Genomic DNA, 25300 nt, shown 5'->3' with positions numbered 1-25300 from the left:
GCGGAGCTTACGCGCCGCTCGATCTTTCGGATGCACGCACCGTGTGCCCCGAATCGTCGTATGCCGCATGCTGGAGCATGTGGCGCCACACGTCGGATCGGACGCCGAATCGTACCGTGTGTCTCCTGCTTAATGTTTCGTCTTTCGGAATGTGTCTGCATCCGTGCCATCAATGAGCAACAGTCTGGTTCGCGGTCGCAATTGCTACCGACAGAGGAAGCGCGCGAAAGATTTGTTTCGATGTTCCACGACAGGCGCCACGGAGTGGCGCGGTGTTCTGCGCATGCACTACTCCAGCTGCGGCAGGAGCGCGGCGTTGTACTGTAGAGGGACGGATTTACGCCTGACGCGGCGTAGCCGACCTGGTGTGACGTAGCGCAACCACTGCGCGCACATGCGCCGGGTCACGTCGAAGTGTATTGGCGCCCTTAGACATGTGCAGCCACGGCTGAGACGGGCGCCAGAAATCGAGACGCGGGCTACTACAACTCGTTACTGCACAGTGCAATAATTAAACTCATTACTGCACACACAGTAAATAAGTTCTGTAAATACATTTGATATGCCAGAAAACATCAGGTGACTATAACAACACAAAATATAACAAGATTATTCATTGTGCGATGCAACAAATACAAATGTTGGTTAGCGCTCATGTAGCAACATTCCTTGTCACTGTAAGCATTTTTTTTTTTGCTTTGTTTTTCAAGTCTTCCAATAAACAGCTTCAGCCTAGCATCGCTTATGGTCCACTCTGCTCATCATTCTAAGCGCTGATCTTGGCTGCAAACGACAAAGAAGCCAAGTAAATGCAACAGCATACTGCGCTCAGTCGGCTTTGCAGCAGAGCCAGGGCAGCGCTCTACTCGTCCCTGCCCGCAGGAGCTTCGTGCGCGTATGCAATAGCAATCCCGCCGAGCGGCTACATGCAACTTGTTAGGATACCCCACTATGAGTGGAGTGCACCGCGAATGCTCAGCTAAGGCTAACAGAGAAACCTCCCGAGGCAATGAGACATGAAATAAATGACACTGTCGAGATGATTCAAGGCATCTGAAAAGTGTGCACGCACCCAGGTGGTTGAGGTCGAGCGAGGAGCTGCGGGTGTGGTTGCGCTTGGGCCTTGGAGGTGGCGGCGGAGGGGGCTCCTTCTTGGGCGGCAGTTGGCCCTGGGAGCCGACTGGCACCGCACCCGTTGCCCCCGAGAACGAGCTGTGTTGGATACACACAGATGTGCACAGGTGAGGGCTGCTTTCCCAACCATTCCTGCTCAGCATCTTCACTGAGTACTGCCTTAACATAATGCAAGCCAGCGATTTTTACATCCCAGAGCCTACCCCCAGCTTGTGTGAATGGTAGTCATGCAACAATAAATAAAAAAAAAATGCAAATGGTAGCCACATGCTTTCCTTGCCGTGCTTGCAATGAGAATTCAAGGCTATTGACCACGAGACTCTTTTAATTAGTGACCATGTTTTCATCAAAGGAAAAAAAAAAAAATAAAATAAGGATCTTTGTGAACAAGGGACGACCATGCAGACAAAATATGCACATTAATTTCAGGTACTGCTGGTTGCTACCATGATTGGGTGCTTTTGTCTTCGAGATCTACCTGAAATTTCGAAAGACCACACGGCATGTGACCTCTACAAGGTCTTACAATGCCACTGAAAATTTTCTGAGGTTCCTTCTAAGCAAACCTACCAATAATCGTTTGCAGCGCTTCAAATGCCACAGGGTGACTGCAACTTTCCAGTAACCAACAGGTAGTGGGAAATTGTGTGTACTGTATTTTCACTTGAATAATCCTTGCCAAAAATTAAGGAAATTTCGGGAAACGCATACAGAAACTTTGCCTTCAACTGTGCCTTCACAGCAACGCTAGTGCCTTGCCCTGAAGCCATCATTAAAAGGCAACATTTACATAAACATGCGCTTCAAGCCACAAAGATGCAGCACTACGCATCAACAGATAGCAGCAATGGAAGGGGGCAGTCAGAACACACAACGCAAAATCGTTTACGAATATGCGTGGATTTCCTTTTCTTTCCTTCTCCAAGGTTTGTGAATGATGGTGCAAGTTATTTAAAGTGGCAAATCAAATGGGCAGGAAATATGGTAACTAAGAGTGCTTGCCAAACTAAAGCCAAGACTTCTTACCTTCGTCTCAGATCCCTTGTTAGCATAAACAGTTAAAAAGAAGTGCACAGTCAATTTCTCACTTCGGTAACAGTAAATCTTCTCCGGGCTTGTCGCACGCGGCAATCACAGCTATCCCTGCCAATCCTATTGCGACAAGCATTTTTGCCCACCTGTTTAACCACACGTGGTGCCATCGGAAGCGTAGCGTATGCATTTATAGGTGGTAACCGAAACGCGCCGCAGTCCCCTGCTGCAGACTGCGATCATATACATTTTCCAGCCGCTAGATACCATGCAAAAAGGAAAGGCGTGAGGCGCTTGCGATCGAGAGCAATGTACAGCAGCCCATCACGCGTGAAAACGACGGCGCAAAGTTTTTAATTCTGGTACCAGCAAACCTCGGTCGCACCGAGGTTTGCTGCCCGAATTCTGGTCGCGGTCCCGGTCGCACCAGCCTTTGGGCCGACTGTCAGAACAGGGCAGAGACTCTCGGCATGAGCCGCGTTCCCCGAGCAAAAGCGCTGGAGAGGCGGACTCACGATAGCGTTCCTCTTCTTTGCTACATGATAAGCATAAATAGCCCAGAAAGTGGATCGGAAAACGGAGCCATGGTAGCTCAATTGGTAAGAGCATCGCACACGTAATGCTAAGATATGGGTTTGTACCCCATCTGTGACCAGTTGTTTTTTTCATCCACTTTCATTTACATTGGTTAAGGCGAAAGCCTTGAGTGGCTTATACCCCCAATGGCCTTGGAAAAAAAAAAAAAACATGTTGCCCGGTCCAATGGTACAAAAACCATCATCACCAATGGATCATAGCCTCCCTAAGCAAGCAAAAAAATGCAATGCCTTATCCCTTTCATAATGCAGAGGCTGCAAGCAATCAGCAAAGAAGCATACAGTGCATACATTCACGCAATCATGCAAACAGTGCATACCAAAATGCAGCATCTAGTTCAGTTGTAAAAAAAAAAAAAAAAAATGTCCTATGACCTCCATAGCTCATATCCCCCTAAGCAAGCAAAAAATGCAATGGCTCATACCCCCGTAAGACTAAGGCTAAAAGTTCTCAATAAAGCAAAGTAAACAGCCCATACATTCATTAAAAAACACATAGAACAGCATACGTTTAAATACCCTGCTAAGAGGATGCAACGTAAAGTTGAAGAGAAACGTTGTTGGTGCGAGTCTTATCCCGTTGTACACGCATGCAAAGCTGCAGCTAAGTGTTGAAAATGAGCTGAAGAAGCCGAACTGCGAAAGCAGCAACGCAACGATGCGAGAAGGCGCAATCGAAGTGTGAAGCAGGCTTTCGCTTTCACGTGTTACAGAAGTGTAACATGCTGCCAAACTTATAGTAATTTCTTTAATAAAATTAAGAAATAAAAGTAATTTCCCCTATGCTGTCCTTGTTTGTTGGCTTGTTATATGACTAATAAAAATCGGGCCCATCAGTTTCCTTCATTCTCGTTCGTAAATAAATGTGTGTGTGTGTATCTATATATATATATATATATATATATTTTTTTTTTTTCCAGTAACAAACAGTCAACATGCTACGATGCTCAAGTTAACAGCTTCTGGGAATACTGCAGAAGTGGAAAAGGTGTGGCATAAAGCATTGCAAGAGATGGTCAACTTACTTTGCAGCATTGTCTCCCGAGACTTCAGTTGTGACAACATAAGCCAATGTCTGCTGAGGAGCTGTAGGCACAACAGGGCCTTCAAAAGAAAAAAAGAAATGTTTAAAAACATGAAGAGGCTTCCTTGCCATGTTCTGCTAATGAATGTCCTTAGATGGCATTGAAAATGAAGAAAAAGAAAGCCAGTATTTTAGGTAAAAAAAGAAGGCGACGACATGAAAAAGGAATTACTGCCCACTAAATTTAACCCCAAGAAACACATCATAAGTTACCTCTTGTCGAAGTGCGCTCGTTTTTGAAGCGTCTGGCCCCAATGCTAGCAACCGACAGCTGAACCCTGTTACAGCATAATAGTCAACTCTAAATACAGCAAAAATTTGCTTATATTATTGAACAAATGAGCACAAACACACACTGCTCCCAAAAGATATTGTACACTTTTGAAGGTAAGAAACGTGAAGTATGCAACGGTCAAGCCAAAAGAGAAACAGTTATAGTAAACACCAAGCAGCCTTGGAGGTTAGTAGCCATACACGATCTTGCACACTGACCACCGGCCTGAAGTCAGAGCTGTGGGCGTTAGCTAGTAACAAAACCCCAAAAAATGCAGCAGTCTTCTGCAAACTTTTCTTTTAACTGACATCATTAACTGAACTTACTTATACATGTGTAGAACTGATGTTAGCTTCAGACAACCACCCCTAAACAAGCAGCAGTTCTCTGTTAGCGGCCACTGCCAGTTAAGTTAAAAATTTGCACCACTGCAGTTTTTAAGAATGCAATGATGCAAACTGCTGGCTATTCTGTCGACTGAAATATGGGTTTGAAGTAACTCCTCCTAAAGTGAAGCTCCTGATATACAGGGCAAACACTTTGCTCAGTCCCAACTAGTTTACTATTCAGGATTCTACGGTATGCGTCAGCCAACACACAATATGAGTCAACACACAATATGACTAGCTGTAATTCCAGTCCCAAGTGTGAAATGGATTGCCCACACAAGTGTAGACCGTAAGCCAAAAGGAAATTGACAGTCAATGTTTTAAAGGAAGTTGTCATGTTCTCTCAGTTTTGCACAACCCAGCGAGAGAGGTTCTTGTCTTATTTTACTTCTTTTTGCTTGTATCTATTAGCCTTACCGTCTGTGACTACGTGGGCCACAATGACAGTTGCGTACTCGCAGTCGTTCTGCTAGGGGAAAGTGGTAAAGTGCTCCACGTGACCAGCAGATTAAAATTAGATTTAATGTGCGACTATACTTACCCTGATAGCATTGCATTAGCACAAATGCACTCTCACCCGATCGCATGTAAACACGAGCCAGGAGCATTGCATTCACAAGCTTTCTTGACCACTTGTTAAATAAATTTTTCTTTTGTTCTGGTAAATTCGTTTCTTTAGGGCTTTTTATCATTGAGTATTTCGGGCAATGAGTGAATAATATGTCAGCTACTGTATATTGCCTTATATTAATGTGCATTCGTACTTTCTTTTCTTGAGTCTCCAAACTGTGTCCTAGCTGTATAATCAAATAAATAAGATATGTTGAACTGCCTATGACAGAAACAGAAAAAAAAAAGAACCACTCCCCCAGATCTGCGCAATTATTTAGCAAAGCACACATCTTAGAAAGCCAATAGCCTGCCTTTGCATTCCTTCCATCATTTCTTCGCTTGCCCCAACCAGTCAATTTTTCAAAGACATTTCTATATTCAATGCAGCAATGATGAGGAGAGACTTGAGTCTATTTTCGTGTGGCCCTAAAATATGCAACACCGTGGCGACACGCAGTGATTGCAACATAGCTCACAAGTGCAAATGTAGGCGCTTCCAGGATTCATAGTGTGGAACAACATGCCGCACCAGAGATCTTGCTTGTAATATTGAAGCTAGCTATAACAATTTCCAAGGGACTTTATGATCTGTGGGATTAATTCCACAGCACAGTGCTGGGCCCAAAGTGGCAGACCCAGGTTCGAGCGCTGGCTGACGAGAGGTATCTTATATCATGCAGCTGATATCGTGCACATATCCATGTTTCCGTCATACGAAAATTGAGCAACACTGCACAAACAAGTTTGTAATGAAGTAAACATATCTCCAACCCCGCTTAAATGAGGTTAACTGCATCCCTACTTACCAGAAAGCCTTTTCACTATGTTCTTTGGTGCTGCTCCCGACCTGCAGTCACCACATGCATCTGCAACGAAAAAAAAAAAAAAAAAAAGTGGCTATCAGCTGATATTATGATAATTAGAAAGCACTAGAAAGCAACGTTACAAAGCATTCTTCCACTGCTCGCATTCGCTATGAAAGAAATAGTGCATCACAAGTGAAAAGAAAGGTGCAGTATGCTTCACATAATTTGATGTACCATTAAATGCACACTTTCATGTCGCAAAATATGATGCGATTATTACACAAAAGGTGCTGCATATTTGATTTTACTTGCCACCAAACGAGCGGAGTAACATGTTTTTGTGACAAGCGGCGAGAGTGCACCACTCGTGCTTGTGACCAAAACATAGTACACATATCACATATTGCAAGCACAAAGGGGCACAAAACAACGCGATCTGACGTTGCAAGTTGTCCACAAGTTTTAATTGTAATGCACGAAATAATTATTCGGTAAAAAGCCTTGCAAATCAAGAACAATCGCACAGTTAAGTGCATGAAGCGAGACCTCTATGGTAGCACTATTGGCGCCGAGGAGTTACGGAGTCGCCATCTATTGGAAGCGCCTCGCTGGCGTAGTATGAGGGATCACGCGGCGCGACCCTCATAGGTTTTGCTGCCGGCGCTCACTGAAAACACCACGCGGGAGCTCTCCCGGACATTTCTGTAAATACTTTCGAAACGAGAGAAGTTTTTTACTATCTAAATATTAATCTTGGTCAAACTGAAAGCACAGAATCATTTACAGACGCTATCTCTTTACCGAATACGTACAGTGAATGCCACTGCGCGCGCGTGGTCGCCGCGATGGAGTCCCCCGAACCGGCTTCTTAAGTGAAAGGTAGGCAAACGCCGAGAGCAAACCATATGAAATATGTTCATATAGTGTTTGTATAACAAAATGGAGCGTAATAGAATGAAGCCTCAATGCAGCGATCGCACAGGTTCGCAGCGACCGACTGCGTGTCTGCATGCTTGTCCGCGCACTGTTTTGCTTTCGCCGCATGCGCGTTTTCGCACCATGCCATGAACTTTAGGCCACAGAATATGAGCATTGGACAGTATACAAGCAATCATCTTTGCGTGGGTGATATCAGAGCTGTTCAAAAATAATTTCATTGTAGAGACTTCGACGCCTACTCCCCCAGGGGACTGTGATGTGCCGTCACGAAGATTCAATCTTTTTTTTTTCTTCTAAATTCTTGGATGTTTCAATATTATTTCTCGAGTTGCGTCGCACTTTATGTTTATCGGTGTTCTCAGCGTGCGATTTCCCGCTGCTTCTTTTGTAATCCAGTGCATTAATTCATAACACAAACATGACCATATGCCATGCTTTTTTTAAAATGTGCTTCTTACCGCTCCCTTTCCACTCCAGTGAACTTGCCAGTATCTATAGCATCGACAAGTTCATAGGCCAAACCGTCATCACATTAGTCGGGCAGCGGACTCGTGCGAGCGTCTCAGTGCGCGTTTTCCGAACAGTGCAGACCCGGCGCCGTAGCAGAGATCTTTCTCGCGTCTGTGCTTGCTGCATACCCGAGTTGTAGGCAATGACTGTTTGCCGGTTTTCTGTATCGCGAGCCAAGCTTCACGCAGATTGTCTTGTGGCTACGTGTAAATAAGGCTGACACCTAGCTTCGTTGCGTGCGTCCGGCAATGCGGCACCGAGCAGTAGCCTACCATGTTGCGCGCCTTCAAAGGCAGCCACTACCTATTGCAGTGTTTTCAAGCGTTATAAAGGAGACACTCGAAACGAGAAAATCTCGCCACTAATTGAGGACCGCAGTGTTTGAGGGAATTTGAACTCTCGTTTTCAGCTCGCTTCGGCGCTCCCGAAGCAGCCAACGCGGTCGCTATGTCCACGTGATCCCTAATAGCATGTCGCACCGACGGTGGCGCCAGCTTTTCCAGTGGTGGAGCTCGAGGCCAATTTGCATAGCTTATGCAGCATTGTCTGGAGTCTGACACATTACAATTATGGGGTTTTATGTGCCAAAACCACTTTCTGATTATGAGGCATGCCGTAGTGGAGGACTCCAGAAATTTTGACCCCCTGGGTTTCTTTAATGTGCACCTAAATCTAAGTACACGGGTGTTTTCGCATTTCGCCTCTATCGAAATGCGGCCGCCACGGCAGGGATTCAATCTCTCAACCTCGTGCTAAGCAGCCCAACACCATAGCCACTGAGCAACCACGGCGGGTGGAATCTGACACATGGTTTATTTGGTTTAACAGCTACGTCATAGGCCTTGCACTAGCAGTTAAACTAAGCCAGACAAAACATGAACGTTAACAAGACTTACACAATGGAAAGCGAACTTGACTACGATGCCCACCATTCACAAAATTTGCTAGAAAGGAGGGTGAATGATAAACGACGGCAGCAAAGTTCTGATCATAGTCTCACTTTGAGTTACTTTGTATTTTACCATCCAAGTCTTTCGTCCAGGTTCGTGTTCTTAGTTCTATTTAGCATAACTGCTGGTGCAAGGACCATGGAAGTTTAACTACAACAACAACTTTCATGCCATGTATACCACGCAGACAGCATTCAGTTCTCGGATTACAGTGTTAAATATCTAAGCAAAAGTAAATACAAACCAAGGCATGTACTATCATGGTCAAATGAAGTGTGAAATAAAGTAGAACACCCATTATAGGTAAGAACTGAAGAGCAAAATCTTGCACCGCAACTGATCAGGTCAAAGGTTACTAATGATAGTGCAGGACCCAAAGTAAGCGCGGAAACTAAAATCACGCTGATATCACTAAATGTTGTGGAATTGGAAATGGAGAAATGCATTAAGCCAGCTTTAAGTTATTTAGGAATAGCTTGGGGTCATAATCACTTTACAGTGATCTGTTATTACCCAAAGTATGGCACCAACATGAAAAACCAATGTTTTGTTTAACTGGCAAGGTTAGATGCAGATGACAGCGGCACAATGTACATGGATGAAGCAAACATCTCCCCATGTTTGTCCTGCTAAAAACCAGTTTTCTTTGCCTGAACACAACGAAGAAGATGTTAGAATTGTGTAGGGGGTTCGCATGTTGATGCAACATCCTGGATATTCGTCATCTTGTGGTACTTGAAATGCACTGACATTTCTCGTCCTCTGTGGCGACTCAACGGTCGAGTAGACTGAATCAGTGTCAGTTTTCTCAAAGGCTGATGGAATGAAAACAGTTAAACCTCGCAATAGCAAAACAGCGGGGATTGCGAAAAGATTTGCTTTTGCAAGAACTTAGTTGTTGCGAAATGAGACAGCACAGATAGATAAAGCATCGCATAACAAAACTTTACAGTCAAAATTCCGTTGGCCTACTTTACCAAGCTTCCTTGAGGATATTGTCACGTAGTAGTGATGGTGAAAAGCACAGCAGCAAAAGTGTTAATAGCTTAACTAACTTTTTATTGGGTGAACCTGTGCCCACAAAAGCGAATTACACTCAAAGCACAACGATAGCGGCGAACACAGTCGTCAATCGTCGAAATATGATCAGCAAGTCAAGCGTGTCAGCTTTTATAACTCGCCGAAGGTCCAAGTGTAATTGCTGGGGCCCGGGTGTGTAGCAGAAAGTACTACACAATTTTTGTTCCACCATCAGATTATACAAGGTTCCGTGACGACAGACAACGGTTAGTACCATCGATAACATTCAAGAAACTTTCGATACATGCAGGCACGTCTTGCGCTGAGCGATAACATTTAACATTTGAAAGCTGGTCAACCGAGAATGATATACAAATGTACGTGTCAATATGGAACCACATCGCCGACAGTACATAGTGCGCCGTAAGCGCTTTTGGAGATGCGATAACTTTTGCGAGATGTTGCATAACTCGGCACAGGACGCAGAGCAACAGCGCTCCGCGCATGCAGTAGCATTTCTCCAGCGTATGTTGTCGCCTGTAGGCGCCGACGCCTCCGGTGCCGAGCGTGAAAGTGATCGTATCTCGTATACCCGAAGGCAATCGATCGAGATTACGGCCCCTGCGTGCAAATCTACGTCCGGCGCCGAATCTGCATGCGACACCTGTCAGGTGGCACCAAAACCAGCATTCTCGAAGCGAGGGATGCATATTCCTGGACGATAGCTCAATAACGGCTTGATGTGTGCCACTCCATGTTGCAACAGCCACCTCAAGTGCCATAAACAATTCCACATCGGTGGGATGTGTATTTCCTTGTTATTGCTGCATTTTTTCTGATCGAGGCACACATTACGCACTGCACTAGGTGTGCAGAAACTGTCGTCGCATGTTGTAGCGAGACACTTCAAACGGGTGATCAACAAACAAGATGCCGACCATGACGTATTTCCAGTGCATGCGATTGCTTTCGGTGCTTGGTTGTTTTTTGTAAACAAAAACGACGGTGCCCATGCAAATGTAATGTGGTGGTATGTTATGCTATTTTGGTGCAAAGCAATCGCATTTGAGCACATTTCGGAGCCTGCTAACCTATCACAAGTGGGTAATATGAGGGGTTACGTTCAGGCAAATTTCGTTGGTGTGGAATTGCAGTAAAGCGTCATTTTGTTGTCAAGAGGTACGAAATGCCTTGAATCCTACGGCCGTTCACCGGGGATACGAAAACATTTCGTCGTCTCGAGAATTTCGCTGTCGCGGGTTTCGAGTGTACCATTAAACCACTTGCATACAGTTGCACATGCATCATACATCATATCCACTATGAATATCTTACATAACTATTTCTGATACGTATTGTGCCGCCATCACACCACTTGTACAGCGAATCACGTGTGAAGAAGCCTGGTCACGTGTCCATTACAATATGCTGTTTAAATTAAATGGCCAATTTTCATACATGGACAACAAGCCAGGTGGACTACTGTTGTGTCAAGTTTCAGAACAGACTTCCAGTTGGAACCAGTTGTCCTCTCTTCTTGAATACCCTAAAAAGTAAGTGTGCCTCAGTGCTCAGATGCTTCGCGGTCGCTACATGCCTTCGTTCCCGGCCCTCTCCCTTCAGCCCCTGCGTCAGTGACTGCCAACACTACACACAGGCTGCTAGTTTTGAAAGTGGCTACCAGCTTGCAGAACATCCGAGTTCATTTCTAAATACGTGTAACTGTGCGATTACGGATGAATCTCATTCAGCGCAGACCCACAAATCCCACAGCGATATTGTGTGCAACTGTCGCCATGGTCTTTCCACGAAGTGCAGATGTGGCGTGTGGTGGTTTAAGGAGGGATGGGAGTCTTTAGGTTAAAAATTACCAAAAAATAAATTTGTAGGTCATTTTTACAATCTGCTTCTTTTATTTTCTTCATCTGCCAAGTTTCTTATCTCATGCGTTAATATTTCCGCCATAATATATTAATCTTAAAGCTAGGTGATTTTTTTGTTTTCTTCATTTTCACAAAATAATTATTTTGTGCACCCAGCAAACGTTTTACTGTGATACACCAGTACTTATCACAGATACAAGAATATTTTTTTTGCAGCATGGAGCTAGATGTTTGGGGCATACAACATACGGAGCAAATTAAAAATAATTTTGGTATATGTTCTTAAAGTTAATCTTTTGTGAGACTACTTTGAGAACATGTTCGAAACACTGGAGTTCAGGGTGTTATAACAAGAAATAATGACCCAATCATAAAAGTGCTTCTATGATTGCATGTCTTATGCTTTCTAGTATTGATCCATGGGCTATATGTATAATTTTGTGCAGTGGTTATTCGTCCATTGCTCAATTTTGTCTCTTGAAACAATAAACCTACAGAAAAATATAATTTCATTTTTAGAAGCAGGAGAAGAAACTATACAAGCATGGCAAATTTTATAAACTTTGATTCTAAAGCAATTAAAGATAGCTTTAAAACCCGTGTCCGCATTTACATTCCAACTGTAAAGATCCGTACAAGCAGACGTCAGAACCGGGATTCGGATGCCGTTTGTGGAAAGCCCTTGTCTACAAGGCAAACCTGGCCACGTAATATCTCCAGTGTTGCATTCTATGCCCAGCGGCACTCCATGAAAAAGATTGAGTGCCATTCATACTTTCTTCTGGAACATGTGGAACTTGCCAGTATCTTTTTTAGAATTAGGACGGTGTGGACCTCCAGCCAGCGTAAGAAAATGACAAGTAAAAAAATGTCACACCAGCAGCTCTAACAATAAACTGCCTAAGTATAATTTTTGATACACCCAACTTGACATTGCGAAACTCTTATTTAAGCGTGGGAGAGTTAACGCAAACCTAATAAGTAATATCATTTTTTTGTTTCATATGCTAGATCGAGCTTTCAGTATTGGGAAGTTCAGAAAACTAATTATACTAATTATTTACTCAAAAACATTTTTGTTTTGTTTTTTGGTACAGATGTACTCTACATGGCAAGAAACAGAGGCAAGAAGTTTTTAAAATTTTCTTTCATGCAAGATATGCTTAGGGTTCGTGGGGTTAAGTAAACTCCACACAAGGCGAATGTGTACATACCCGCAGACAGGCCTGCCTTGTCCTGCTCATTGTAGGGGAGGGCATGCCCGTCGGGCGACACGCGACGAGCAACTGGGTGCAGTATCCTGGGATCCTGCATGCACAAGCACCCAGAGAGGGAGAGGGAACGGGCAGGGTCACCCACCATAACTGCAAGTGCAGCTGAGAAGGGTTTTTGAATGACCAGAGCTGGTACATAAATATCAACACATTATGCAATTGATGAACATTTTTTCAAAGGTCTTCAAAGTGCCTGCCTTCCGTCATTTTTTTTAAAAAGGCACAGGGAGCAAATTAAGCCACGCAGAACTGACTGCTATGGGCCCTATTCATAGAAATATACTACTGCGTTTTCTGTAAAAGGCAATTTTCAAAATCGAGTCATTTACTTGCTGGGTGTTGTGTACTTGTGCTAAAATATGCAGGTTTAATGACAAAATGTCATTAAAGACTGGTATGACAAACATTACTGTTAATAATTGAATAATAATTTAGTCTGCTATTTGCTCTTTATTAAGATTAGTTTGCTAACAATCCACCCTTATTTAGTTACATTTAATGCTTGCTTCAGCAACAGTACTCATGTCTGCCTCCACATCAATGCTGCAGGTACTATTGTCTCACATTAAATATGGGTATGATGCTGGTCAGGTATACAAAGCACATACATTTCTGCAAAATTCATGACCTAAATTCTATGTTTTTGAGCACGCTGACATAAGAACTCCACTTTGTTTGCACTGTTTACATTCACAGCCCCTGGTTTTCACTGAGCTTCTTCTATGAGGTTTTTCTGCTGCGCTGGTCATAGCTAGTTAAGTACAGCAAAAGAAGAAAAAAAGTTTTGTGCGAAATTCTTTTCCACAAAATCAACCAACTTCACGGCCACATGGCATAGCATATAGGCACTTCGTATATTCAGTCACTTCACAGAACTGCAGCCTCGGTACACAAACGCATACTGCGGCATCGCCAACAAAAGCTAACCCAACAAATGCTAATTTGCAATGACTAGCTCCCTTCACCAGTAGGCATGCAAGTGCAAACATTCCTCTGAATAGAGAAACCACTGTGCCTTATGCACCAATATACCACACATTTATGCAGCAGGCTTCCCAAGAAGAATCAGCAAAAAGGTAGGATAGGCTGCTCAGTTAACAGAAACAGACCCTTCCCAAAGTTCCAAGCTTGCTTTCCCGCAAATGTTTTATGCCAGCCAAATGACGGTAGAGACAAATCAGCAGGCATGCACACAGTGAAATTTAACAGGGTGAAAAATGTTCACACGGTTCCCGTGACGACACCCACAAGCATGCATGGCTGCCAGGCATTTGTGTTCTTCTGCGAATCAAGTCAATTGCCACGCGGCAAAGTGAACTGAGCAGTCGTGGAGAGGGCCCGTCGTATGTGCAATGCTTAAAAGCATGATGCAATATACCAAAAGAAAGACATAAAAAGCAAATGAACAAATACAAAAGTTGACAAATTTGGCTGTTGGTTAAATGTTTGTTACTTGGATTACTGAGGAGTCAAATTTCGTAAACTATCTTGCCTACAACTGTATTGCGAGGCAGTTATTCCTTTAAGCCCATGCAGTTTTCCAGTGTCCTGATGGTCCTGCTGTTTGGGTACCAGATCTTAAAATACAATGTCTGAAGATGGAAAGCAAGCGACTAAATTCCTGTTTTACTACTAATTTGTCAGTAAGTGGCCACATTTAGGTGCCAATAATTTCTGACCAATAAAAATTTAGTTTCATCACATTTCTTCTGCCTTCAGTATCATGAAAAGTGTACTGCTGCAGAATGAATTAAAAATTTTCAATTCTTCAGCAAGTTTTGTCAAATTTACAGAATGTGGACAATGTACATTCGTGAAAAAAAAAAGAAAATGTCGCCTGTATCTACAAAGCAGTTTGTAAGCTATACTGTATATTTAAGAACAGGCACTGGCCAATCCTGATACTAACACATTATTAGGGAGAATCTGGCGAGCCAACTAAAAACCTATGAACTAGGCCCCAGATCTTCTTTTTCACATTAGTTCTCAATGTACAGTCACGAGCAAAAGTTTGGAGATCAATGGTGACATGAAATTTGTTTTTCTCTTTGCAGCCTCGGCCTGCGGTCTGAAATAATGTGGCACATGTAGTACAGCCTGTTCAATCAATGCCATGTATTGAAGCCATTCCAGTGCTATAAGAGATTAATTTTTATTGTTTTTTGCCAACGTTTGCTCATGAGTGTGTTTCCTTTCACAAACCAGCAACCAAGTTTACAGCAAGAGCTTTAACAAAGAAGACAAAAGAGACAAACATGCATGATTTGCAATGCTTGCTGCACTATTTGCATGCGCACACGCTACAAGCACAGACCAAATGATGGCGGTATCGCACAGTGCACCCCCTCACCCCTTCTAAATGCCAATAAGAAGCACAGAAGCTGCAACCTGTTCAACAGAGGCCGTGGAGAAATCGAAATTCACCGGCTTCATGCTGGGAGATGACACAGTGCTAGTAGGGGAGTCGCTGAACTTGGTCCACTGCCGAGGGAGGGGGAAAAGGAAAAAAAAAAAGCACTGTCGCCATGCTAACCAACACACACACACACACGCATATTAAAGGCAGTTAATAAAAACTAAATGCTACTGCATGGATGCAAGTTAAAAGAATGCTAATGGCACACGCTAGGTTTAGCTAGGCTGATACATTGCACTGATCAAAAGCTTTAAAAAGCCCACATGAAAGCCACTGGAGCACACTGAAACAAACACCCACCAAAAGGGTTCATAGCAGCCTTTTTGTGTAAAAAACAATTTTGGAGAGGATTCTTAAGGACTTGCAAGGCCCGGCAAAGCAATTTCAAGCATTAAAGCACCTAGTGCCTGAAGGATTGAAAACAAAACACTAGACAGTTAATCATCCAGCAGCATACGTATGTTAAACGCAAGCATTTTTTGGGACAGTCGAAACAAAGAAACTGCTAGAAGACAGGGTGGCATCTGGTTCCCAGTGTCAAACCTGCCCAAGAGGAGACAATCCTCAAACGCACCTCCTGCTGTTTCTATGCCAAAGCGTCTCAAGAGTACAAATGTCAGAATCAACCAAAGATCTCGCAAACTGGGTGCTTTAGGCACTCACAAATAGCGCTTCAGGTGAGCCGAGAGAAAGTGAAGCCCAATTTTCCCATTTACAGTATAACCCTATTCATATGTTATGGGGGGGGGGGGGGAAAGAGCCAGAAAAACGTACTAACCGGGAGAATGTACCATCCACCGTAACCAAAAATATTGACAGACTCAACTGTGGTTGACATCTACTTAATGCGAAGCATTGTGCGAATTGTTGCGACACGAGGCACGAGACGCCGACGTGCGTTGAGCTGGTGGGGGCTTCGCTGGCCCGCGCCAAGTTCTGTTTTCTTATTGTGTAATGTTTTAAGACTGCGACAGGAATGCAAAACGAAATCGAGCTGTTGGGCCATGCTTGATGCCACTGGAGTGAAACATGACACTATCATCGTGCCTCCTGAAGAAGGAAATGGCAGCGCATTAGGGCTATGGCCTACTAAAAGCATGCAGTACGCTTCCAATGGCACTGTGCCCTATGTACTGTGAAACAGATAGGTGAAGATGCTTATTGCAATAGGGGTGGCAGCGATAGCTGTGAACGTGGCGTGCGATGACCTGGACGGAGATGTGCAGGTGCTGGAACAAGAAACAGAGAGTGTGCCGGCGTTTTCACGTGACACGGGTGGGTGGATGGACACTATTCTCGAGTGCGCAAGTCTCGCGCCTCTTCTTGTTTACGTGGGATCTAACGGCTGGAAAATGTATCATGTGACTGCAGTTCAGCAATGTAGCGAACGATGGCGCTGAGAGATCGTGTTTTTCGGGAACATATGAACCGGTAAAAAATAAGCATAACTCAAGTGGGTCATCTTTTTCTGTTATTGATTGGGAACGTTGGTGCCGGGAAATTGTATGTAGTGGGATCACATCAATGATGTTCTACAGTATTGCCAACCTATACAGTAGAGAGAGCGTAGCCATCAGAACAATTCGATCTGAAGTGGGAGCCATTTTTGCCACCATCAATTTTGCTAAGCGGAAGCACAAGTTCTACTGATTGCTTAGCAGCTCTGAAGGTTTGTCATTGCGCTATGTCATTAACACCCCTTTTACAAATTAGCAACCTTGAAGGAGCCCCAGATATAGCACACACAATTAGTAGTAATGGTTGACCTAATGTACTAATACAATGCATAAAGACTGCAAATGTTAAAATAGTTCAGACTTGCAATGGAAAAGGCGTCTGCAACAAATTTAGCAAGGTTTGTTTCGCTACAACACTACAATTACAACAGATCTTATGCAGCTAAGCTTACAGTCACTACAGCTATAGAGCTCACAAAGAGAGATCCCACTGGGACAATGGCGGAGTTATATACGAACTCAGGAGGAAAAGCTGGGCGAAAAAAGTGGCAACCGTAACGCCGCCGCCATGTTGGTACCTCACAGTCTTGCAACATTACAAATACTAAAAAGTTTATATAAAACCAAATATTTACACATAGCACGTACATGTAAACAAAGAGAAAAACTCATTCTGGATAATTTTCAGAAAGGTCTGATGGCTACTTATAAAATTTCTATGAAAAATTTATGTGTTTAAAGGTGCCTGACCTAGGTGGCGCCACCATACAGAGAGGCACTCGGGATTGCATTGATTGCACATCTCATCTGAATAACATCTCATTGGCTGTGCCTGCATGCCTGCCCAGTGTAGTACCGTACGTAGTAATGTGGGGGCTCCCTTGTGGTTACCAATTTCGATGCATGGGCTCTACGGGGCGCTTTGCCTCTGGATCTAGTTATATTAACTCTATGGACCATAGTTTAGCAATAGAAATGTTAAAAGAAAAACAATTTGACCTCCAAACATTTGCTTCGCTTCAGTTTTACGCACAAGGATACCATGCAAGTTACATGTCATCTTGCACTTTTAAACTAAATTTTCGATTAGTGGCCGCAAAGGTAATTCTTAACTATTACTCAAATAAGTAGCATAATCTGTTAATAACCAAGCTGTACAATAGCGGTTACATGCTTCGTTTTATTAACGTGGTTGCAACAATCACAAAAGCAAAGGGAAAGTGCACAATGCAATGGTAATGACAGGCAAAGCAAAAAAAACTACGCTAAGTTGGCACAGACGACACATGACGTACAGTAGCATGAAGGGACCAGGAATGTTTTTCCGTCTGTGCCCTCCTTACTCAAGGTTATTCTTCTCATGCTTAACATCACCATCAACCTTTTTTTAAGTTCACAGCAAAACGAAGGTCTCTTTTCCATCGATTTCCAATTACCTCTGTACTGCACAAGCTGACAGCATCCTATGCTCAAAAAATTTCCCAATTTGATCACACCGCCTCATTCTCCACCATGCTTAATTGTGTTTTCTTTTAGCAACCATCCTGTTCCAGTAATGGATATACGCCCTTACCAGCTCTACACAATGCACAACTTACCCCCAATATCACTTCTTTTCCTCCTTAGTCTCTACTGCAACATCCGATAATATGAGTCTGCTCTCTAATCCATACTGCCCTACTTCAGCCTTTCAAGAAAGTCAACTGGAATTAAATTCCACTTTGGCCAAATTTGTTATAAGCAAATAGTATAAACCACTGAATCAATCTTGGTAAAGCCACAGAGCTGTCAATTGCATAATTTTTTTTTGTTAGCAGCATTAAAATAGCTACTAAGCGGACAATTCATGCACCTGGTGGCGTCACTGTGATGCAAGGCCCGGCGCTAGAGCTGGCTCGTACAGCCACGGCTGGAGAACCACAGAGACCAATCGGAGCATGCAGTAGCCTGAGTGTCTTACACTGATAGAGGGCTCGAGGTGGCCGTGGTATCTATGCTACGCAGCACTGTGGCTTCCAAGATTGTGGGATCATGACAAGGAACCACGCTTAGGTCATGAGTCCCTTCCAGCAAGCGGTAATCACAGCTTTTTTTCTTTTTCTGTTTGAGTATTTTCTGTTGAGTATTTTAGCAGGCTTTTCGTGGCGTTCATATTTTAAACATCAAATTTTGTACGGAAGCGCCTCTATATTTAGATTACCTTAAACTAGGCTTTCTATGCGGTCCAAAATTTAGTTGTAACTGGCCTTTACCTTTACACCTACTGTTTTTCGTTCCACCGCATGTTGCACAGTCCAGAGCTGCTTCCGAATCCTCTGCTATGCTCAAAGTTTGAGCCCAAAGTGTCAGTACTGACGCAATGCACTCATTGCATACATCTCTTTTAAAGGATAACAGTAACCTGCCATTCATAACTAGAGAGTGCCTGCCACGAGAGTGCTTGCCTGCCACGAGAGTGCTTGCCTGCCACGAGAGTGCTTGCCTGCCACGAGAGTGCTTGCCTGCCACGAGAGTGCTTGCCTGTTAATTTATTCTTGTCTGCCTGGGTATTTCATTCTCACGATTCAGATCTTCACCTACGTGGCCTAGGTAAACATGCTCATTGAAGGCTTCAGAAGGTTGACTAACAATCTATTCATGCTACTTTAGCTTCTTTCTGGTACTCGCCATGCGTATGTCAAAGAATTCTTTAAAAGTGTAGATACAGTCCTTTCCAGACTTTTTTGGTACATGGCACGACGCATGGCAATCACAGAAGGCAAAACGTTGTTTTTTTCTCTTGTTACATGCTGTTGATGAAATAATGACAAAACCCAGGCTCACTTCTTTGTTCTGTGGCGAGAGAGGTTCTTTAGAAGGGGGCGGTGTGTGGCCTTTGGGGCTGGCTATGTGCAAAGGCTGGGTGACAGGATGCGGTGGAACCTGGTAGGCAGTTGCATCCACAGCTACAATGTGCAATAAAGAAAAAGTCAGAACTTTCCACGATGTACGTTGTGACATTGTAGAAGTGACGTTGAAAGCTAGCACATTATTACTCATGCCAGCGCTTTTTCGTGCAGCACCAGTTCTAGAAGGTACAGCCACAAGGCAGTGACAGACACACGACCACAGTCACGCTACAAAGATCTTCAAAGATTAAAAAAAATGCGCAAAAAATTATGCAGGTCCCATTCACTGTGGGAATCTAGGTTATGCAAAGCATTTTGCAGGTACAGTAGAAGCTCGTTAATTTGAATTATACGAAATTCGAACTAATGAAAGTAGGAAAAGAATAGCTCGGTTAACGCACATATATAGTCCGATGTAGCATGCGCACGCGCACGCATGTACATTGGCAAGAGCAACAATGTTTGTAGCTCTGAGCACTGGTGCAGCCAACGTAAACGGATGTGGCCAATTCGGTCCGATGTGCCCGTTGTCGAGATGGCTCCTGCTCCATCTGCTCGTCTGTCGCACCGACTGTGCTGACCCACAATGCACCGCACAGAGAAAAAAAGGTGCCCATGCCACTTTGCTGACAGTCACAGAGAGCTGTTCAAAGTGGCGTGTGGGCCGGGGATACTTCTGCACATGCTCCGAAGAGAGCAGCCGACAGATCGCGTGTCGAAGTCTAGAGGGGACGGCATTTTGACTGGTCACAAGCGACGTGCGCCGAAAATGTCGCACTATAAATGAGCCTTTACGTCGTCGGTGGTCACTGCAGGAACAAGAGCTGTGCTCTAAAATGCGCTCGCGAAACACACCACAGCCTGCTGCGACACTGGTTTCCGTTATATTTTCGTAGCTGCACCGGTTGCACACTGCCGAGTTCCGCTATACATATAGGCAGCATCCAAACGTGTATCCCAGCGATGCTTTCCTTTGAGTAGTAGCCATGAATCTCAAAGGCTATGGTTTTTGGTACTGCGAGCGCCGATAAATGGCACGGACGCCATGTTTTAGACATTACCTGGTGCCGCTTCTCAGCAGAACACCTCGTACAGAAAGAGCATAGCCTCCAAGATGTAACATGATTAAAAGAGAGAGCGAGAGACAGAAAAAAAAAAAAACGAAACCATGTAGCACCGCGTCCGTGTTTTTATCTTTAAGGTCTTGAGAAAGGGAGAGAACAGACCTGCAACAGAGGCATTGGCCGTGCCTGGCCAGGCGCAAACGCATCTCTCTCCAGTCAGGTCTAAACAAAGGACTGCAAATGGAAAGAGCAAAGCTGCGTGGCTTTTGCTCGTGCACGTGCTCTCACGCACTAGCGCTCTCCCCAACCACGATGGCGCGAAGTTAGAATTACCGGAGGCGGTGCGGATTTCAGTGTGAATTAGCGGGATGTGTTACATATTGCTTTCTACATTCTGAAGCCCCAAAGAATTTTCATGCAAGATGTTCATGTTTCTACCTAGTCAATGTTTAGGCATACATGGTTTAAAGGGTTCGACGGTGTGAAGCATGCATTTGTAATTGAACATTGTTCACCTGCCTCGTATCAACCAAGCAACCTGCTGACGGGTCATCAAAATCGACAGAAGATCCTTTCCAGGCCAGCTAGAGCCACCATGTTTGCATTTTTTTCACACAAACCAAACAAACTTTTTCCTTCATTGACGTCCGCGTGTCAGCTTATAACACATCAAATATAACAAAGGTATCTTCATGTCAAATGCGATCTGTATAATGAGGTGAAACTGTATTAAGGAAGAAAACAGTTGGGCAAGTGCCTTACCATCCACACCCTTTGGAGGCATCTTAGGGACCAGACAAGGCGGCAGGGTGTCCGGAAGCTCTATGTTGTTCCTCCGCAGCACCACCAGGTGCATCGCTGTGCAGAACTCCTCGATGCTCAGAGCACCGTCCTTGTCTACATCCGACAGTTGCCTGCACACAGACACGGTTTCTCAAGTCATGCACAATCCACACAATTCTACGCAGGGGCTAACAATGCAGTCGAATCTCGTTAATTTGAACACGCTTAATTCGAACTTCCGGTTTATTCGAACTGACGCCGTGGTCCCGTCGAAGTTATACACATTCTAATGGGTGAAAACGCACGGTAATTTGAACGCTCAAGCATTTGCGACGGTTAATCCGAACATACCGCACTCCGAAGATGCTCTCAACAGTGCACCAAATCAGGTGGCAGCGCCTTCGAACAGCATTGCTCTGACCCTGCCACAGAGGAAAGGCTTAGGAGAAATCCCTCAACGCCGTGTGCTAAAAAACTGTGGCAGAAACTTTACCCTCTTTTAAATGGCAAGGTCGCCGTTTCTGCGCCACGCTGCGATGCTTCAGCCATACTAGCAGCAAAACGTGCGCCATGGGAGCAGATGTTTAATGGCTCACCACGGCAGCAAGCAAGTCGCAACTGGAGGAGACCAATAACAGTGGCCCCTACAGTGACGTATGCGCGGTAAACTGGTATCATGCAGACCTGCCTAACCATTCTATTCATACTCTCGTCTGTTTCAGCCGGACCACTTGTTTCGCACTATCGTCTGCTCATGTCAGCCCTCGCTCGTGCTCGTTTTTTTACAATGACGCGTGTAAACCGAGATGTCCCACTGGAAAGGTTGTCGGAGACAGTGCGCCACATCCGATTCTGTATGACGAGACAGACCCTGAATACAAAGACGTGAAGGCAACACCCAGTACGTCATTCTCCTTTAATGCGGTGATGCAGCAACAGAAGGGAGCACACCAACATGATTAGCTATGATCAGCAGCAACTTCATCATCATCTTGATAAGACAGGACCCGTGTTGAGAATGCAGGACGAAGAAGGTAAACACAGCGCTGATCTGTAACCAGATGAGGGAAAAAACACGCGATCATGCAGAGGGAAGCAACAGCAGAGGCCCAGCCTTGGTCTCGGCAACTCCACTGCTCAGCGCCATCCAGCAAGCTGGTAGGAAAGCAAATTTGCTTCCCTCTCGCCCTTCCTCGCAACTACGCTCCCCACGCCCTCCTTCTGAACTCCCTCATCTTCGACGGTCTCCGTGCATTTTCACCTCTGCATCACCACCGGCGCCGCTAGCCCCGCCGGCGTGGGCAGTTTCGTGGTCCTCACCAGCTGTACGCTTGCGCACTGTTATATTTCCAACTCACACTGTTCGTGCATCGTGCTATGGTGCACAAATACTTCAAAAACAAGTCCTTCTAATTCGAACTTCTTTTAATTCCAACGAATTTTCATGCCCCTTCAAGCTTGAATTATCGAGATTCAACTGCGTTATGATATGGAGACCAGCGATGTCTTGCACGGTGCAACTTTGCACTTGCTTCATACAGACTTGGAAAGCAGATTACTGATGCAGAAGTAGTGCCCATTCTACTTGTCAACGTGAATAGTTTGGCTGCATGCGTACGCTTCTAATTTAATGTCGTAGGTGTAAGCAAGTGTGCTGCCACAGAGGTGAAAAACATTCTCAAGTTCCTTGTGCTAATACAGTGAGCTCTTTAAACGGAACCTGAAGGGACCAGGGAAATTGGTTCCACTTATCAGGAATTCCACTTACTGAGAGACAAAGCTGAATACAACTGCATGAATACAAAACCAACCATGAAGATGGTGTTCCGTTTAAGAGGCAGTTCCGTTTAGGTGATTTCCATTTATCGAGATTCCACTGTACTCAACTAAGCAGGTTTTCATGTGTTCGATCATTACATGAAACAATTGTGCAACATTGGTGCAATTTAATGCCACATATATGATCTCAAATGTAATAATGCAAAAGCTCATTAATTCACAATTTTGGATAATTCGAAGAAGCCGCCAAGGTCCGTCCAACAATGTACATTGAAAGCAATATGCAACTCATCCTGCTAATTCACACTGAAATTCGCACTGCCACCAATAATTTGAACTGCATGGCATCATGGATGGGGAGAGTGCTAGAAAGCATGTTAGCGATGCTGGCGTCGCCGCGCGAGCTGTGCAGATTTGCTCTTTTAATCTGCGGCCCTTTGTTTAGGCCTCATTGGAGAGAGACGACTTTGGCCAGGCATGGCCAACGCCTCTATTGCAGGTCAGTTCTCTCCCTCTGTCAGGACCTTCAAAATAAGAATGCGGACGCAGAGCTACGCATGTTTTTTTTTTTCTTATGCTACATCTTGGAGGCTATGCTCTTTCTCTACGATACGTTTTGCCAAGAAGTGGCACCAGGTAATGTCTCAAACATAATGGCCGTGACGTTTATGGGCGCTCACAGTACCAAAAAGCTTAGCCTTTAAGATTTTTGGCTATTACGCAAAGGAAAGCATCGCAGGGTTACGTGCTTGGATGCCACCTATAGGTATACAGTGCAGTCCATTTATAACGATACCACATATAACGATATATCGGTTATAACGATGGGTCGACATGAGAGTCATTTTATGCATTAGGTCTATGGGGAAAAAAACCATTTATAACGATAGGTTATTCACCGCATATCGGATATAACGATCAAAATTTTGCAGTCTGGACAGCGTTTTCCGTGCCAAATAATCGTAACACTTGCGCTGCTTAGTTTCCTGAAACGAACGATGTCGAGACGAGGCGATGTTTACCTCCGTAAGTTCGTATCTGCCGCCATTACCGCGCAACGCGTCTCGCCCCGCCCGCGCACCGGAGAATAGCTGAGTAGGTGCAGCGTGCCACAAGATGGCGCTAGCTGCTTCATGCGCGTCGGCCACAGTCGCTCCGAAAGAGAGAGAAAGAAAAAAAAAAAGCGACAAGCAAAGCGGCGCGGTGGCGCCCGTCCCACGTCTCTTTCGCGATAGCAGGCTGACGCCACCGGAGCAGCGTGCAACCAACGGTTCAAATGGTTCAACCCAGTTAGAAGATGGCGCCGACAAAGCGCAAAGCTGTGTCGCTTGACACGAAGATGGATATTTTGCAGGACTCTCGATGCGGCTTCAAGGTGAGCGCCCTCGTGAAGTATGAGCTCGTCCAGTTAACGATATCAACCATCTTGAAAACCGGGAGCACCGCGATTGTGAAGGCAGGAGCTATCACGGCCATGCCGATCAGCGGAAAAGGGTTAGAGACCCGTTGTACGCCGATGTTGAAGAGGCGCTTTACCAGTGGTTCATCACCAATTGCTTCAAGAAGGCGGGCTTTGTGCGTAAGGACGAACTTCCCCAACCCGCTGAGACCGACCCGGTGGAAGTCGCTGACATACCGAGCTCTGGGAGCTCGTTCCTACTGGTGACACAGGTGTTGTGTCGAAGGAGGAGTTTTTGACTGCAGACAGTGCTGCCTCGTTCTGCGATGAAGTCACCGATGAGGCGATCGCCGAAGATGTGCTGTCTCGACAGACGGCAAAGTTGTGCGACGGTGGCGACGGCATCAGTGACAGTGACAACGAGATCGACAGTGGCTCCTTGACCCTGACCACGATGTCCACGCAAAGTGCACTGTCGTCGATCGACTCCTTAATTGATGTTATGCATGCTAAAGGATTGCCGCCAGTGTTCGCGCAGCAACTGGAATCCATGCACACCGCGGTTGTGAATCTGAAGCTGCCGCAAAAGCAAGTGCAGATTTCGGACTATTTCGGTGCGCCTAACCATTGACACGGTCATTGGCGCTAGAAATAAAGTTTGTTTTTTACGGCCTACTGTCTACATCATATATTCTTTAGAGTAAGTAGTGAATTGGAGTTCGGAGCTGCGAAGGTATGTTCCTTGTTTAAAAAAAAAAATTTTTTTTATAACTGCAGTCCAGATATAGCGATCATCGGTTATAACGATCATATTTTCCGTCTTTCTCGATATCGTTATAAGTGGACTGCACTGTAGTAGAACTCAGCAGTGTGCAATCGGTGCAGCTATGAAAGTACAACGGAAACGAACGTCGCAGCAGGTTCTGGTGCGTTTCGTGAGTGCATTTCAGATTGCAGCTCTTGTTCCTGCATTGAGTGTCAGTGTCGCAAAGGTGTGTTTATAGTTTGACG

General features: G+C 44.7%; 1 protein-coding gene across 6 annotated transcripts in view; it reads right to left on the bottom strand.

Annotated features, from left to right (window-relative positions):
- The window catches only part of Reps (RALBP1 associated Eps domain containing), a 70043-nt gene that overhangs the window by 20264 nt on the left and 24479 nt on the right, over positions 1-25300 (bottom strand). For 4 of the 6 annotated variants that reach the window (XM_075695646.1, XM_075695647.1, XM_075695648.1 and 1 more), the window contains exons 9-15: positions 21091-21242; positions 19200-19321; positions 14892-14984; positions 12444-12537; positions 5928-5987; positions 3788-3866; positions 1073-1212 (exon numbers count right to left, since the gene is read on the bottom strand). In XM_075695646.1, coding sequence (XP_075551761.1) covers positions 1073-1212; positions 3788-3866; positions 5928-5987; positions 12444-12537; positions 14892-14984; positions 19200-19321; positions 21091-21242 — 740 coding nt within the window. The remainder of the gene's footprint in view (positions 1-1072; positions 1213-3787; positions 3867-5927; positions 5988-12443; positions 12538-14891; positions 14985-19199; positions 19322-21090; positions 21243-25300) is intronic. The other 2 variants (XM_075695649.1, XM_075695650.1) reach the window with 2 other exon arrangements.

This window comes from Dermacentor variabilis, chromosome 6, assembly GCF_050947875.1.
Source record: "Dermacentor variabilis isolate Ectoservices chromosome 6, ASM5094787v1, whole genome shotgun sequence".
NCBI lineage: Eukaryota > Metazoa > Arthropoda > Arachnida > Ixodida > Ixodidae > Dermacentor > Dermacentor variabilis.
This window is presented reverse-complemented; position numbering and strand designations above follow the sequence as displayed.